This window comes from Globicephala melas, chromosome 15, assembly GCF_963455315.2.
Source record: "Globicephala melas chromosome 15, mGloMel1.2, whole genome shotgun sequence".
NCBI classification, from domain to species: Eukaryota; Metazoa; Chordata; class Mammalia; order Artiodactyla; family Delphinidae; genus Globicephala; species Globicephala melas.
Genome location: NC_083328.1, coordinates 22,372,123 through 22,387,021, shown reverse-complemented (window position 1 = coordinate 22,387,021; position 14,899 = coordinate 22,372,123). Strand labels below are relative to the sequence as shown.

The window sequence follows — 14,899 nt, the reverse complement described above, 5'->3', positions numbered from 1 at the left end:
TTTGCTTTCAGGATCCTGCTAATGAATGAGGAAGTCAGGCCAAGCCAGGTGGCAGGGCACCCACCTGAGAAAAAAAGGAATACAAAGGCACTGCGAGTGTTAAACAAGCGAAACTCTTCTTTTTCTCAAAACGTAGTCAGGCCTGGAGACTGTCTATGTGATTTGGTGAGAGAATCAGCAGAGCTGAAGGGTGACTGGAAGCCATCGCCAGAGGGAAGAACACGAGCTTCAAGGCCAGATGCCAGCTGAGCTCTCAGAACAGCCCAGCCAGGAGGACAGGCAGGAGAAGCACGGGCCAGGCCACCAGGAACACTGAAACGCAAGAGAGGACTGTCAGGTGGGCTTTGGAATTCAGCAGCCAAAATGAGGTGGCATCCCTATCTTCTGTCTTACAAGGATGACAAAGGCAGAGTATCCTTAATATTTATTTTGGGTTATAGCCCCTGGGAGGTGGCACAGGGCCATGTGGTAGAGGCAAAGCTGTCTCACCACCACCAAATAAACTTCATTTTCCTCTGAGCATGCTGGAAGGCACTTTTCCCCACCTCCTTTGCAGGTAGGTGGGACCATATGACTGAATCTAGCCAGTGGAATGTGGGTAGAAGCTGCTTCTAGGCCCGGTCCTTAAAACCTCCTACATAATTCTCCCTGCTCCCTCATCCATCATCTAGGGACCAGAAGCAGAGGATCCAGGAGAGGACTTGTGGGGGACAGTAGAGTTGCCAGAAGTTACCAGAAGGTAAGAACCTGAGTTCCTAATGACTGCAAAGGCACTGAACTGCATCCTCCAGTGATTTAATGGGAAATAAACTGTTGTATAAAAGCACAGAAAGATGGAGATTGTTTGTTACAGCAGCTAGCATTACTTACTGTGACTAATACTGAAGAGGCAGAAGGACAGGGAGGTTAAAAAGCACTACTTCTGTTGCTTGACTACTTAGCTTAGAATCCTAGCTCTGCAGCTAGCTGTGCAGACCCAGGCAAGTTATTGAAGCTCTCCAAACCTGAATTTCCCTGTATGCAAAATAGAAACATTACTAGCAGCTATTACTGCGTGAGATTTTTGTAAGGCAAGTGAGTGAACTCATAGCAAGCATTTAGAACGGTGCCGGGCACATGGTAAACACCATGTAAGTATTGATTTTGAAAATCAGACTCTAAGATCTGGGAGGTTGGATTCATATCTCTTCTAAACATTACTGTATACTCAGGGTTAAAGAAGGGCTTGGATCCTGGATCATAGCTGCCTCATGTTGGAGGACCTGGGAGAGGTATGCACCGCCCCCTCCACCCAATACCAGATTATATCGGCTCTCTGTCCCCTAAATTTCAGAGTAACTTGCTGATGTCCTTAGGAGGGAGGGGGAGAAGAATATCATAATTTTCAGAAACATATTAGTATATGACAATCAGCTTATAATTATGAAACATAGGTTGATGTTTAATGAATTCTAAAACATCAAAAATGCTTGTGGGAGATAGCAAGCAATGAAACCATAGGTGCCCTCTTGTGGTACTCTGCTACCAGGTCACAGTAACTCCCTCCATTTTCAGAAGGCTCCAGAATCCACTACCCACCGAGAAATTAGTCAATTTGGCAAAGGCTACTGGGAAGCCAGGCTGCTCCCGGCACTGTGCTAACCTGAAGGACTGGAAGAAATGAACGAGGTTGAGGTCCCTGCTCTCCAGCTGCTTTTGCTCTGAGCTCTAACCCCCCTCTCCAATGAGCACTGCTTTTCTGAGTGTTGTCTGAATGTTAGCACTGAGCATGGAGAGGACAACTTGAGATTATCTGGAAACTTTTAGACTGTTATCTAGTTGGAGATTTGAGGATGGGTAGAACTTTTTCATGTCTGGGTTCACCAGCATAGCCCATTTTGGGGGATAGTGAAATCTTAATAGCATTGCTTTCCCTTTGGGCCAAAATACATTTCTTAGATTTGTCTTCCTATTGAGCTCCAATTCATCCATCAAAAGCCCTTTCCGATGTTAACACATGCAGAAATTCTCTCCTGACCTTATCCAATACAGTTAATTACCCTTCTGTGTGCCCCTTCTGCACTACCTACTTGCTTGTGATTTATCTGCTTATATGCCTATCTCATTTTTGCAACTGGCGTTCATTTGGCCTACAGGGCTTATTCTGCTAATATTTGCACACCTGTCTCCTTTTTCTCATTTAGTTCAAATATCACCTCCTCTGAAAAATTTTCTGACCATTTATCCATTCTGATATTCATTTTCCTTCCTATCTTGGTAATAGAGCCATCACACATTGGTTGGGCACCTGGCCACCCAGGATAAAGACTACATTTCCCAACTTCCTTTGCAGCTAGGTGTGGCCATGTGACTAAGCACTGGCCAATGAGATGTAAGTGGAGGTATAAGGTGTCAGCTTCCAGGATTGTTCCTTACAAGTCATTGACTTCTTCCAAGTTCCCTCAATCCTGGCCTAGATATAAAGATTGGTGCTCTGGCTGCCATCTTGGACCATGAAGGTGATGGCCACACCCTAAAGATGGTAGAGGGGTGAGATGGAAGGAGGCTGGATTCTTTTTTTTTTTTTTAGAACCCAATCCCAACTAATGTGTGTGGCATGAGTAGTTCCCATCATAAGGTAGCAAAATAATTGCTAAAATGTTCACCAATTAGTGACTCAAGAGAAAGTCCCTGTTGAGGGGGGAATTCTCTGGCCAGTACAATGATTCAGGCCTTTAAGTACAGGGGAACTGGCATTGGTTAATTATTACTGCTTTATAGTAATGCCCTACTGCAGAAGGATGAGTAACTGAGGAGTTTTCATTGTTAGGGCCAAGTGAGGGAGCCAGAGGGTCTCTTTGGTAGTTAGTTAGCTTGTAAGAAGCCCTTATCTACAGCCAATAGGAGAGTGGATACAGCTGAAGAGCAAATTTGGACTCAATATAGTTGCCAAGCTTAAATGATGGTTGAATGGTCTGTCTAGGCAGCTTTGCTACGACGTCAGAGCTCTGGCTGGAAAAACCTGGGGACTGAGGAACATGGGATGAGATCATCTGGATAGAGGCTCCTAAGGACTGTGATTCTTCTGGTAGCCCGGAGCCAGTGCCCTCAGAGCCTACCTCTCTTTATTAGGAGCTAGCCTTCCCTCATCCATACGAAGTGAGTCTGGATTCTTGACGACCTCATGGTGCTGCCCTGCTAGCCCTGGATTGCTTGCCTTGTGGACTTCATTTATGTGTGAGAGAAATGAACTTCTGTGTTATCTAAGGTGGTCATTTAACCCTAACCCATGCTGGTAATTTTCTATCACATCACTCTCCTCTATTTCTAAACTACATTGTTAACTTTCTGTTATCTATTTCTCAACTGGAACACAATCTCCATGAGGACAGGCGTCTGGCCTGTATCGTTCACCATTATAACTTCACTGCCTAGAGCAAAGCCTAGCACACAGTAGGTGCTCAACAAACAGTTCCTGTCTAATGACTGGCTCTCCTGCTGCACTGTGAGAGCTCATCTCTAGAGCCAGTCTAGGGTCTGATTTATATCACGGTCCACAGTTCTCGGCACAGGGCCTGGCACGTAGAAGAGGCTATAACTAAATATTCACTGAATTAAAAAGAGGGAGAGTTGGGAGGGAGGGCTGTGGGAAAGGCAGGAGAAAATGATGTACCTGCAGTGCTGGTGGTTCCACTCATGACACCAAGAGACTGGGCACCTGGAGACAAGAGCAGAAGGTGAGGGTTTCCGTAGTCATGCTCCACTGACTGACTGTGGCACTGTAGCCATAGTTGCTCCAAGACCTCCTGGACCTGGCCATCACAGTCACGGACAATCCACATTGTGGAAGCATCTATTATCATGCATATGAAACTTAATCCTCCTGACAGATTTGTGAGGAAACTGTTCTCATCCCCATTTGACAGATGAGAAGACTGAGGCTCAGCAATGTCTGCCAGTAAGCGGAAGAGCTTGGATTTGAACCCCAGTCTGTCTGGTTGCAAAGTGGAAGTTCCTAGCACCTCCTCCCCCCTCCCCTAGCTACCCTGTGACAACACATGAGGCAATAAAAGGACAGGACAATTCCAGGCAGAGCCTTCTTCAGGAGACAGCCTGTTTACTCATCTGGAGAATGGAAGTGGTAATAGCGCTTACGTCCTTAGACTGTTGTGAACATCTCATGTGACAAGGCATATAAATGTGTTTGGTATGGTGCCAGGCACAAAGTATTATTATTACCGTTACTGTTATTACTGTTATTAATGTTACTGCATCCTAATTTCTCTAGGACAAAAAAAAATGTTTTCACTTTCTTGGATTTCTTGATTCTGCCATTCCAGTGTGAATAAAAAACATGACTAACTACCACAGGTACTGCTAACCCACGGGATGGAGGGATGAAAATTTGAGGAGCACTTGGAAAGCTTCTCCTATGTCATGCCCCAGAACACTGTAACTGGATTTTGAGAAACACAGTCATTCCTCAGAAAACAAAGTTGGTCTAGGACTTAGACTGAGTTATGGGGACCTGGCAGGAGGGAAAAGGCAAAGGACACACGCTTTGGAATCAGACCGAGCTGGGTTCAGCGCTAACTCCAGCTGCTCGTGAGTGGGTGATCTTGGGTGAGTCACTTAATCTCTCTGAGCTTCAGTTTCTCACCTGTAAAATGGAAGCATCTGGGGAGGATTAAGTGAGTCAGTGCATGCTGAGAGCTTAGCCTGATCTCTAGCGCACAGCACATGTGGCAAAAGCAATTATCATTACCCAAAGCATCTCCTGGAAAGATGTATTCACCAGTGGGGGGCACTGAGGAAGCAGAAAAAGCCCTGGGGTGTTAGGTTGGTGACCCCAGGCATCTGCAGTTAACTGTCAGCACCTGGCCAGCTGGTGTTATCACTAGGACGTGGCCCCTTCTTACCTCTGCGAGTGATGGGTCCCAGATCTAAAACACGGGCTGGGTCAATAGCCACTCCTTCACTGCGGAGTTGATTTCTCGAGCAAGACTGTGGGGATGGAGAATTCTCATTATGTCAAAATGTAAAGGCACGTTCCTCTCCAGGCTGCTTCTGCAATGGGCAGCTCCGGCCCAAGCATGGAGCCCCACCCCCTCTATGATCCTAATTCTGATGTCTGGTTTTCTCTAGAGAATTCTCACTGTCATGTCAAATGAACCTGGGTTTGAATCTCTTCTCCTCTTTTAGCTGTTTCATTTGGGACAGATGACTATACCTGTCTACTATTATTAAATAGTATCTTCCTGGTTGTGAAGGTTAAAAGGAAGTATGTCTGCAGCACACAGGCACATAGCAAGCACTCAAGAAATGCCACCTCTTAGCAGGCAGTGCTAAATCTGGGTTAAGAGCATGGGCACTGTAGTTACACCTCAGCCAGGGCATACCCCAGCTCTGATACTTTCTAGCTGTGTGGCCCTTGGGCAAGGGACCTCTCTGAGCTCAGTTTCCTCATATGTACAATGGGGTTGCTAAAAGAATCTACTTAAAGGGTTGCTGTGAGAATTAAATTAGATAAGGCATATAAAAGTTTTAGTACAGTGCTTGACACAGAGTAAGCACTAAAAGAAGTCAACTATTATTAAAATCATTTAAAATGTCCTGGGCCAAGGAAACCTAGAGGACAGGCTCTTTCATCTGATATACTTCCTGGGGACACAAGGATTGCTTACCTGTGGGCTTTTGGAGGCTTAAAGTACATCCATTCATCCTTCTTTTGTCCCTCTCTTCCTCTTTTTCTCCTTCCCTCCCTTCCATCCATCCACCCATCCATCCATCTTTCCATCTCTTCATCCATCTAACTTCCTTTCCCTTTCTCCCTTCCTCTCTCCTTTCCTCCCTCCCGTCTTTCAATCCATCCATAATTCCAATAAATATATATGGAGGTACCAGGCCCCATGTCAGGCACTGAATAGCTGTTCAGTCCAAAGAGATACTCACCGGCTGGCACTGCTCTTTAAGGGAATTGCAGAGAGAAATCTCACAATGCAGGAAAACTAGGTCATAATTTCCAGCAAACATGAACATCTGAACTGAGAACCGGCTTTCCGATGACACCCCATTCTCTTCCACGTAGATAGTGGAATCACGTTTATTTGGGCAGCTGGGAGGGTGACAGGCACAGGGATTTAACTTCTAGAGCAACTCAGGGGGCCTGAGGCCCTTGGCTGCATCTTTAATTTGTACCCAGTATAAAAATAGCATCAGAGAGAATTAAAGAGCCTCCCCACCTCCCGCCAAGTGTTTTCTCCAACCTATAACACAGACTTTTATTCCTCCAGGTTTCCTCCACAATGTTACCCATAAGCCCACACGGTTTAAGTTGGGGGGGGGGCACAGTCCCTGGAACGAGACAGACTGATTTCAAATTCCAACCCAACCCACTTTCTAGTTAAGCGATCGTGAGCCGATTACTTTACTGAACCTCACTTTTCTTATCTGTAAAGTAGGGACAGGAATATGCACTTCCTAGGGTTGATGTGAGCATTTAATGAGATAATCCTTATATTCTGCCTAGTACAGTGCTTGGCATACAGCTAAACTCTATGGTAAATGTTAACTAGTATTATTACCACGGTTTGAATCATGATCTATAGATATGCATTTCCCTTTGTTTTTGCTAGTTAACAATATTCAATAATATTTTGTCCCATAACAGTTACACTATTTTCATGTTGTTCAGTTAGAGTTAACATCTGTATAAAAGTCCCCTGTTTTTGAATTATGAACCTATCGCCAACGTTATAAAAGGTACTGAAATGAAAAATAATTGGCATTTCTTTACCCTGCCCACCTATTTTGTATTAATCCTTTAAGGCTACAATCTCAGGAGTGATATTTCTGGGTCACAGGGTATGGTCATCATATGTAATACCAAATTATTTTCCAAAAGAGGCAAGCCAAGTTACCCAACTGCCAGACAGGGATGAGGTGATCATTCTTCTCCACCCCAAACCTCATTTAGGCCAAAAGATAACCCCAGATTGTGCGGTACCTGTTTCTGATGATGAAATATCTCACAGGGTCATTCATGTCTCCAGTGGGCGTGGCATAGCAGTTCCTCAACACCAGGTTAAATCGGGACGTGTCCCCTCTCTCCAAGATGGCGCCCACATAGAGCATGGATTCAACAGACAGCACGACTGCAGACCCTTCATAAGGAGATGTGTAGTTCTGGTCTTGGAAGAGGGCCATCCTGACAGTGAACTCTCCCTCCCCGTCCACACTGATGTTCAGGGAACTGAAAACAGAGAAACCACAAGAATGGAAACTTCAGGTTTTGACCAGTGAGAACAAAATCAATCAAGTCCCACACTTGTGTTGGGTTATGAAGGCAGAGGCACATCTTTGATTCCTAAATGAACTATTCAATCAGTTATTTAAATCAAGCATTTACTACCTTCTAAACTTGACAAACACATGAGTCTGGCTCCAGGATTCCTACAAATTCTCCCTGCAACAGAGAGCAGACATACCTCCTTCACTCAAAGAACACCTCCGTCTTCTAACCTGTAGAATAGGGCTTGGAACCAGTTCTGTGGGCTCACAGTTTCTAGCAGCAGACCTCTTCCCTGCACCCCATAATCTTCAATGAAACACCAATTTTAACAAGATAAATAAAATGGTTTTAATGTTTATTTTTTATGAACCTTGGGCCCCAACACATTACAGACTGAAATCTAGAAATTGAACCAGAAGATTTCTAATCCTAACCCTGCCATTCTGTGAGCCCAGGAGGCAATAAGGGAATGGGAAGGGCACCTTGGGTTTCTGATACCCCCAGAAGGACCCCCAGCAAGTCTAGGAATGCTGAGGAATTCCTTCAACAGGGCCCAGTCCAGGCACAGCCATACAGCAGTGAACAAAAGACAAAAGCCCCTGCCCAAATTGAATTCCATCCAAATTGCTATTTGGTTCTATTTCTGGTGAGTTACAGGCGCTGTTTATCCAATCAAAGCTGATCTGGCTTAAATCCCACATTTGCAGGGAAGCCTTCCTGCCCCCAACTGTGCTCCCCAACCAAGATTAGGTCAGGGACCCTTGCTCCCTGATCCCACAGCACTCCGAGCCTACCCCACACTGCGTGCATCTCACTTGTAAATAATTTTTGATATAGTTAGTTGTTAATGCCTTTCTTCCTCAAGATAAATGAAATTGCTGTGCATTTTTGTTCCTTAGCGTTTTTTTTTTTTTTTTTTTTGCGGTACGCGGGCCTCTTACTGTTGTGGCGTCTCCCGTTGCGGAGCACAGGCTCCGGACGCGCAGGCTCAGCGGCCATGGCTCACGGGCCCAGCCGCTCCGCGGCATGTGGGATCTTCCCGGACCGGGGCACGAACCCGTGTGCCCCGCATCGGCAGGCGGACTCTCAACCACTGCGCCACCAGGGAAGCCCTTCCTTAGCGTATTTAATTAACACTGTTTCATGTTGTTGTATTGTTTCATAGTAATAATCTTTAATATCCACAAAATATTCGATGCCTGCCTTGTTCATGCCGAACATCCCCATACATAATCAACAAATATTTGTGGAGTGGACGAGCGAATGAACGGAAGCTCCTGGAGGAGGCGGGCGCATCCTGTGGACGTCCTAAGATGTCGTGAAGTCAGTCAGGGTTACGGGTCAAAGGGTAAGTAAGGGTCAGTGCCATACCTTACGATGGGCTTCAGGGCAGTTTGGAGGCTGACTTTCATGTCCAGCGGGTAGGCACACTGGAAGTTGATGCTGAGGATGGTGTCTCTGATGATGAAATCGTTGACCAAGAAGAGGGTGTTTTTGTAGATGGCATGGGTTTGGTTTCTCTTTGGCATAAAAACAAGACCACACGTATGTTTATGTGGATGAGGGTACAAGTGTATCTGGGATTCAGGTCTGTGTGACTCCAGAGTTGATGCTGTCAGTCAAGCTGACACCCTGCCCTCTGACCTCAAGGAGGCAATGGGCCTCCTCCCGCTGTGGCACTGACACTTTACGGGAAGGGGACTGAGGACCCCAGATCAAAAACTACAACAATAAATTGCTGACCCTTGGGAACAGTCAGGAACCACCATGCCTGGTCCTCTGTGAACCTTTCCCACCTCATCCCTAAGTGAAATAATCATAATCATAACTTACATTTGCTGAGCTTAAGATCAAACCTATTCTCAGCTCTCTCCTGGACAAACATGTGTAAGCTCACATACCTCTAGAGGCCCATGGAGGCTAAGTGACTTGTCCAAGGGCTCCCAGTTACTGAGACAGGCCCCACCAGCCCAGCTCCCGCACTCTGGCAGCAGTGGGATAAACACCACTCACCTCCAGAACGTTTCCGCAGGCACCAGCCTGGGCAGGGCTGGTCACCGATATCCAGTTGTTCTCCTCTCTTTGCATCATGCTGCTGCAGTTCCAGTTCTGGTCCCGAAGGTAGGCATGGACCTCGTCCCCGAAACCCAGGCCTCCCAGCAGACACTTGTCCAGGGACACTTTGATCTCCTTGGCCTGACAGTCCAGCTGGGGCTGCAAACTGTGCACATCTGGGAAGTTGGGAGAGGGAGGGAGGTAGAGCGGACAGAAGGCTGGAAGTAGCGGGCAGAGCTCACATTCTGCCCTTTGACAAAGCCACCTTGCCCACGGGAGGCTGGGGAGACTGGAGGGGGCCTGGGACCCACGTGGGATTCACACCCAGGCTTGTGGTAGGCGGAGTTGGCAGAGATGCCCCTGGTCCAAGCTTTCCAAGCATTTTGTGTGCAGGCTTGATGAAGGTTCTCGTGTCTGGTTCCTGTTGAGCCCCAGAGCAGGTCGCCCCAAAATATGCTTAATGGTACATTGATTATTTTGAATTAAAGTTACTTAAGGTACAGCTGATGCAAGAGGGACACTGTGACCCTCCTCTCTGTCTCCCTGAAGGCAGGAACTAAGTCTCCCCTGTGAAAGGTGCCCTCCCTGCATCTGGAGTAGAAGGACACCCCTGTCGCCAGAGATGAGGAACTCGGGCTCCTTCTTGCCCCTCTGCTTAGAACACTCTCTCGTCTGCAGCGACTGGGAGTGTGCTCACAGGAAAGCAGGCCTGTGCCCAAAGCAAGCGTCGGAGGCCCTTGTTAGAGTCTCGGAGGGAAGGAGATCATCTCAGCGGGAAGCTCATCCAATCCCCACCCAGGGCTTAGGGCTCATCTGTGGCATGTCTACCCGTGGGTCACCTGACTGTGTTTGCTTACCTACTGGGATGAACAAAACATCACCTCCAGAGCCTGCCCATTTGGACTGCTCTGACTGAAGTCTCATAAAATCCCTGCATTGTGGGTATTTTTTATTATTATCTCATCCCCATTTTACAGATGAGGACATTAAGGCTCAGAGAGTGTAGGCGGCTTGTCCCAGGCCCCAGGCCCCACCTGGCCAATCCAGGCCTGGCACAGGAGTCTGCCCCTGTTCCTCATGTATAGACTCTGCAGATATTTGGACACAACTTCCACACCTGCAGAGTTCTCATCCTTTGTCCCTCATGGGTCAAGCCCACTCATTCCTGAGGCCACGGTCCAGTGGCTGACCTGGAAACGTGCTCCATCCCTGCCCCCAATCCTTGCAAACTCACTGGCTTCATGCACTCTCATCCCCTGACCTCAGTTCCATCCCTACTGACTCTGGTCCACACCTTGTCCAGACCCTCTGAAGTTCCCTCCCTCCTGCCCTGCCCACTAGGCCAGCCCAATCCCAGCGCTCACCAGAGATATTGAGGTCCTGTCTGCAGAAGCAGTCCCAGGTGCCGCTGACGAAGCGACACTCCTCCTTGGAGCGGCAGGTCCTCTCACAGTTGTGCTGCGTGGTGGCGGGGTCTGGGGTAAGGTGCAGAGGAAGAGGATAAGATGCAGAGCAGGGTGGACCTGAGGCCACCAAGGCCAACCTTGTCATTCTACAGGGCACGGAAGACTTGTGCCACGCTTGGTGGAAGGGTCAAGCCACAAACTCGAATTTCCTGACTCCTAATCCAGTGAGGTGAGAACCTCGGAGGTGCATCCTAGTGCTCTTACTACAAGGCAGACGCTGTTCCCAGTACTTTCCATGCATTAGCTCGTTCATTTCACGCGGTGACCACATGGGGGTGGGGGTAGCACAGCAGTTAAGCATTTGGATCGTGCAGCTGGGGTGCTAGGCTCAAACCTGGCTCTGCCACAATTCCAGCTCTGTGATGTTGGGAGAACTGCTGAACCTCTCTGTGCCCCAGACCCCTCATCTGAACTAACTATATAGTGCATGTCTCATGAAGTTGAGGAGAGGACTAAAAGAATGAATGGTTTCAAGTGTTTGGAACAGGAGCAGAGGCACTGTAATGCATGCTGTGTTGCTGTTATTTTTGCCATTGTCCGTTTTTTTCAGATCAGAAAACCCAAACTCAGAGAGTTAAATTAAACTGCCCAAGTGAAATCTAAACCTCAATGAGTCTGAGTTCTTAATATTATGCCACACACGTGGATAGACGTACCAGGAGATTTCACCTTCAGATCCGAATTTCTGGCTTTACTTGAAATGCTGGAAGGTCTGGCAGCCCTTGGGCAACATTCCCATTGGGCAATAACTGACAGGCACTGAGTCGAGGCTGTTCTGCTGTTCTGGTCCTCCTGACCCGCTCCACTCTCTCTACTGACCCTGGGCACTTCACCGGGTAGCCCTGCTCCCCTCACCTGTGCAATATCTCAGAGTACACTGCGGGGTGCCCTCCAACCGGTACACGTGGTACTGGCCCGGGCAGGCCTTCACCAGCACCTCCATCTTCCAGAGGCAGCAGTTGCCACTCCAATGGGCACAGGCAATACGGTTGACGATGCCCTCCCCGACGGTGGGGTGGGTACCATTCAGCCACACGGGAGCAGCCGTCTGGCAGTGGTGCACGGGGACGCAGTCCTCCGGCATCCTCACTCCTCCGTCTCCCACAAATCGGTACCAGCCGTGCTTGTCCCTGTCACATTTCTCGTCTTCTCCCGTGTTCTCTGTGCTTCGGGAGGGTTCATCCAGTAGGGTGTAATTCTGGCAGGGGTCAAAACAGAGCTGCGCCTCTGGGGTGCCAGGGGCTCCACACTCCAAGCCCTGCTCGTAGGAACTGGCACTGGTGGGGTTTCTGTAACCTGGAGAGTAACAGTATGCTTAGGTTTACAGAGAAACCCCAGAGCCTACAGCGTTTTTATCCCCGACACACTTTGTTTTGGAAATGCTGGGGGCCCCAATGAGGACAAGCAGAACATGATCCATTCATTGACCACCAGCCCTCATCACCTTGGGGTCAGAATAATCCTGAGGCCTTTGTGTGGTACATTACAGGCATTAAGAACATCGGGGTCATTAAAATGAATAAAGTAGAAATGAAACTTGTCAGAGTCCATTGCATTCCCAGAAATAACCATAAATTTGTTGTACAGTCTTTAGACCCTTTCTATGCATATGTTTAAAATACAGTTCTTTTTAAATAAAAATGGGTTTAATGTTGTAGAGCTTATTTTTTTCCACTTGCATCTCTTTCTTTCTTTCTTTCTTTCTTTCTTTCTTTCTTTCTTTCTTTCTTTCTTTCTTTCAACATTTTTATTGGAGTATAATTGCTTTACAATGGTGTGTTAGTTTCTGCTGTATAACAAAGTGAATCAGCTATACATGTACATATGTTCCCATATCTCTTCCCTCTTGCGTCTCCCTCCCACCCTCCCTATCCCACCCCTCTAGGCGGTCACAAAGCACCGAGCTGATCTCCCTGTGCTATGCAGCTGCTTCCCACTAGCTATCTATTTTACATTTGGTAGTGTATATATGTCCATTTCCACTTGCATTTTTTACTTAATATATCATAGACATTTGTCCATTATCAGTAGAGGAAGATCTAACACAAGGTTTCTTAACCTCAGCACTGTGGATGCTTGGGCTGGATAATTCTGTGCTGGGGGCTGTCCTGGGCACTGTAGGATGTTTAGCAGCGTCCCTGAGCTTTTCTTACTAGATGCCAGGAGTACTCCTCCCCAAAGCTGTCTCCAGACATTGTCAATTGTCCCCTGAGAAGCAAAATTACCCCCCACTGGTCTAACAGGACCATTTCTGATTGCTGATCTCATGGCTTTTAACAGATTCAGGGACTGTGATGCGTGAAGAGGCAGACAAGTAAAGCAGGGGTGGGGTGGGGGGCGGAGGAAGCCAACAGGCTGCTCAGTCTGGGTTTAAACCCAGCTCTGTGCCTGCTGACTGGGTGACCTTGGCAGATGGTTTAACTCCCCTGAGACCCTTCTGCAAAACAACACCTGTGAGCTAATGGTGCCCAAACTTCATCCATTCCCATGCCTCAGGTCATGACGTTTGCCACACGTGTGTCCACCTGTCCTATTACTTATTTCATGTGTTTCTTTCAATGACTCTCTTTATAAATTCGTTTCATCCTAAGGAATAATAGCTGTGATACCATAGGTATGATGTACTAGTTATTTTGTTTAATACCCATGAAGAAAAGTATATATAGCTATCAAAAAAATTTTTTTTTGGCTGTGCCCCTCGACATGCAGGATCTTAGTTCCCTGACCGGGGATCCAACCCGTGGCCCCTGCAGTGGAAGCTCAGAATTTTAATTACTGGATCACCAGGGAAGTCCCCAAAAATTCTTTAAGAAGTTCTGCACCCTCACAGTCATTTCGGGATAGGCATGCCCCATTTGGGAAAATAAAGCTTTAAAGGATTGTTGGCTGGTTAAATGAGATAGTAGGTGCAAAATGCCGCGCACAGCACCTGGGGCCTAGTAGTTTAAGCGAATTCTCTCCTCTAGTTCTGATATGTTGAACAGTGTGAGTGCCTTAATGATGAATTAAGTATATCCTACCAGGGTCACATCACATCCCTTTTTTTTTCCCTGATGCACAAGCTACTTAATGGGTGACTGTGTGCCCAGCACCGATGCGCTGATTGCTAAGGCTCTGTCCATCCCCACAAAGCTGGGATCATATTAGAGGGAATTTTTAGAAAAGACATTTTCAAGCCTTGCTTATGCACATGCTTGTTTTAAGGAAAGGAGTCACTGCACTTGTTATTCTTGGATTCTTTCCTGCACACACTGTATTTTCCCAAGGGAGGCCATGAGCTGAGTCCCTCTAGCCCCCTCCACAGGTGACACAGGCAGAAATTTTCACCCTTGTGTTGAGCCTGAGAACCCTTCCTACAAGCTTCTAGGATGCCCAATCCATGGGTCTTTGGAAGGACCACAGAGAGATCACTAAGCCTAGTCCTTTCATTTTACAGATGAGCAAACTGACTCAGACGAAGGAGAGGCACTTGCCAAAACAAGGCACAGAGTGCCTGGGTGATTCGTGTCCTCGTGAACCCCGGGCTCTCTGATCGCCCCCATATCCGGGCACGGGAAGTTATGTTAACTGGCTTCCACTGTCCTTGAGGGAGAGTTTCTGATTTGGCTCTCTGAGAGACTGTGACTGATTCCAGCTTCTCTCATCTTGTTTCCCTCGACTTTCGGCTTCTGAACCTTTGCTTTAGTCATGCCCCTGTCTCCTCAGTGACCCCGAAGCACCTTCTCTGCACTTCCCTGCTCACTCTCCAGGTATTGCAGGGCGTCTGAGATGCCAGGTGAGCAGAGCACTCACCTTGCTGTTCTGTAGATGCCAGGGTCAGAATGCAGGAGGCCAGGGCCAGCCACAGGACAGGAGCCATCCTTCCCATGAACTGAGACATGCGGTCACTCAGTGGCCCGCAGATTATCCATGCAGCGGGGGGCGTTGCGGGAGGGAGAGACCCAGATACGATCAAGGAGACAGAGGTTGTTCCCTTGGGTGCATGCAAGGGTAAGAAGGGAACTCACATCAGTTAGCACGTGTACTAAGCCCCTTGCATACCTTAGCTCATTTAAGGCACCGAACCACCCTCCAGGGAGAGTATTATTATTCCTCCCATTTTACAGAT

The 14,899-nt window shown here is 47.6% G+C and overlaps 1 protein-coding gene across 2 annotated transcripts; it reads right to left on the bottom strand.

Moving 5' to 3' along the window:
- Positions 1-212: 212 nt before the first annotated feature.
- Positions 213-14,671, bottom strand: GP2 (glycoprotein 2). Of its 2 annotated transcripts, XM_030847129.2 has the most exons (10): positions 14,584-14,671; positions 11,647-12,087; positions 10,690-10,800; positions 9,284-9,501; positions 8,642-8,790; positions 6,986-7,231; positions 5,932-6,094; positions 4,899-4,983; positions 3,653-3,697; positions 213-312 (listed from the first exon to the last, which is right to left on the bottom strand). In XM_030847129.2, the coding sequence occupies exons 1-10, from the start codon at positions 14,669-14,671 to the stop codon at positions 254-256; spliced, it is 1,605 nt and encodes a 534-aa protein (XP_030702989.1). In that variant the 3' UTR covers positions 213-253. The 2 variants fall into 2 exon arrangements, with proteins under 2 accessions (XP_030702989.1, XP_030702992.1); XM_030847132.2 differs by lacking the exon at positions 11,647-12,087 and having other exon boundaries at positions 14,584-14,659.
- Positions 14,672-14,899: the final 228 nt, after the last annotated feature.

What these genes read in the sequence shown, in the direction of transcription:
- GP2 (XM_030847129.2), bottom strand. Translation starts at nt 14,671, where the DNA reads ATGTCTCAGTTCATGGGAAGGATGGCTCCTGTCCTGTGGCTGGCCCTG. An exon ending in GCCCTGAAGCCCATCGTAAG is followed by an intron (nt 7,232 to 8,641) that starts GTATGGCACTGA and finishes CTCTGTTTTCAG; the next exon opens with TTCCCTGAACATCAGTGTGG. An exon ending in GGGACCCATCACTCGCAGAG is followed by an intron (nt 3,698 to 4,898) that starts GTAAGAAGGGGC and finishes TCTTGTCTCCAG; the next exon opens with GTGCCCAGTCTCTTGGTGTC.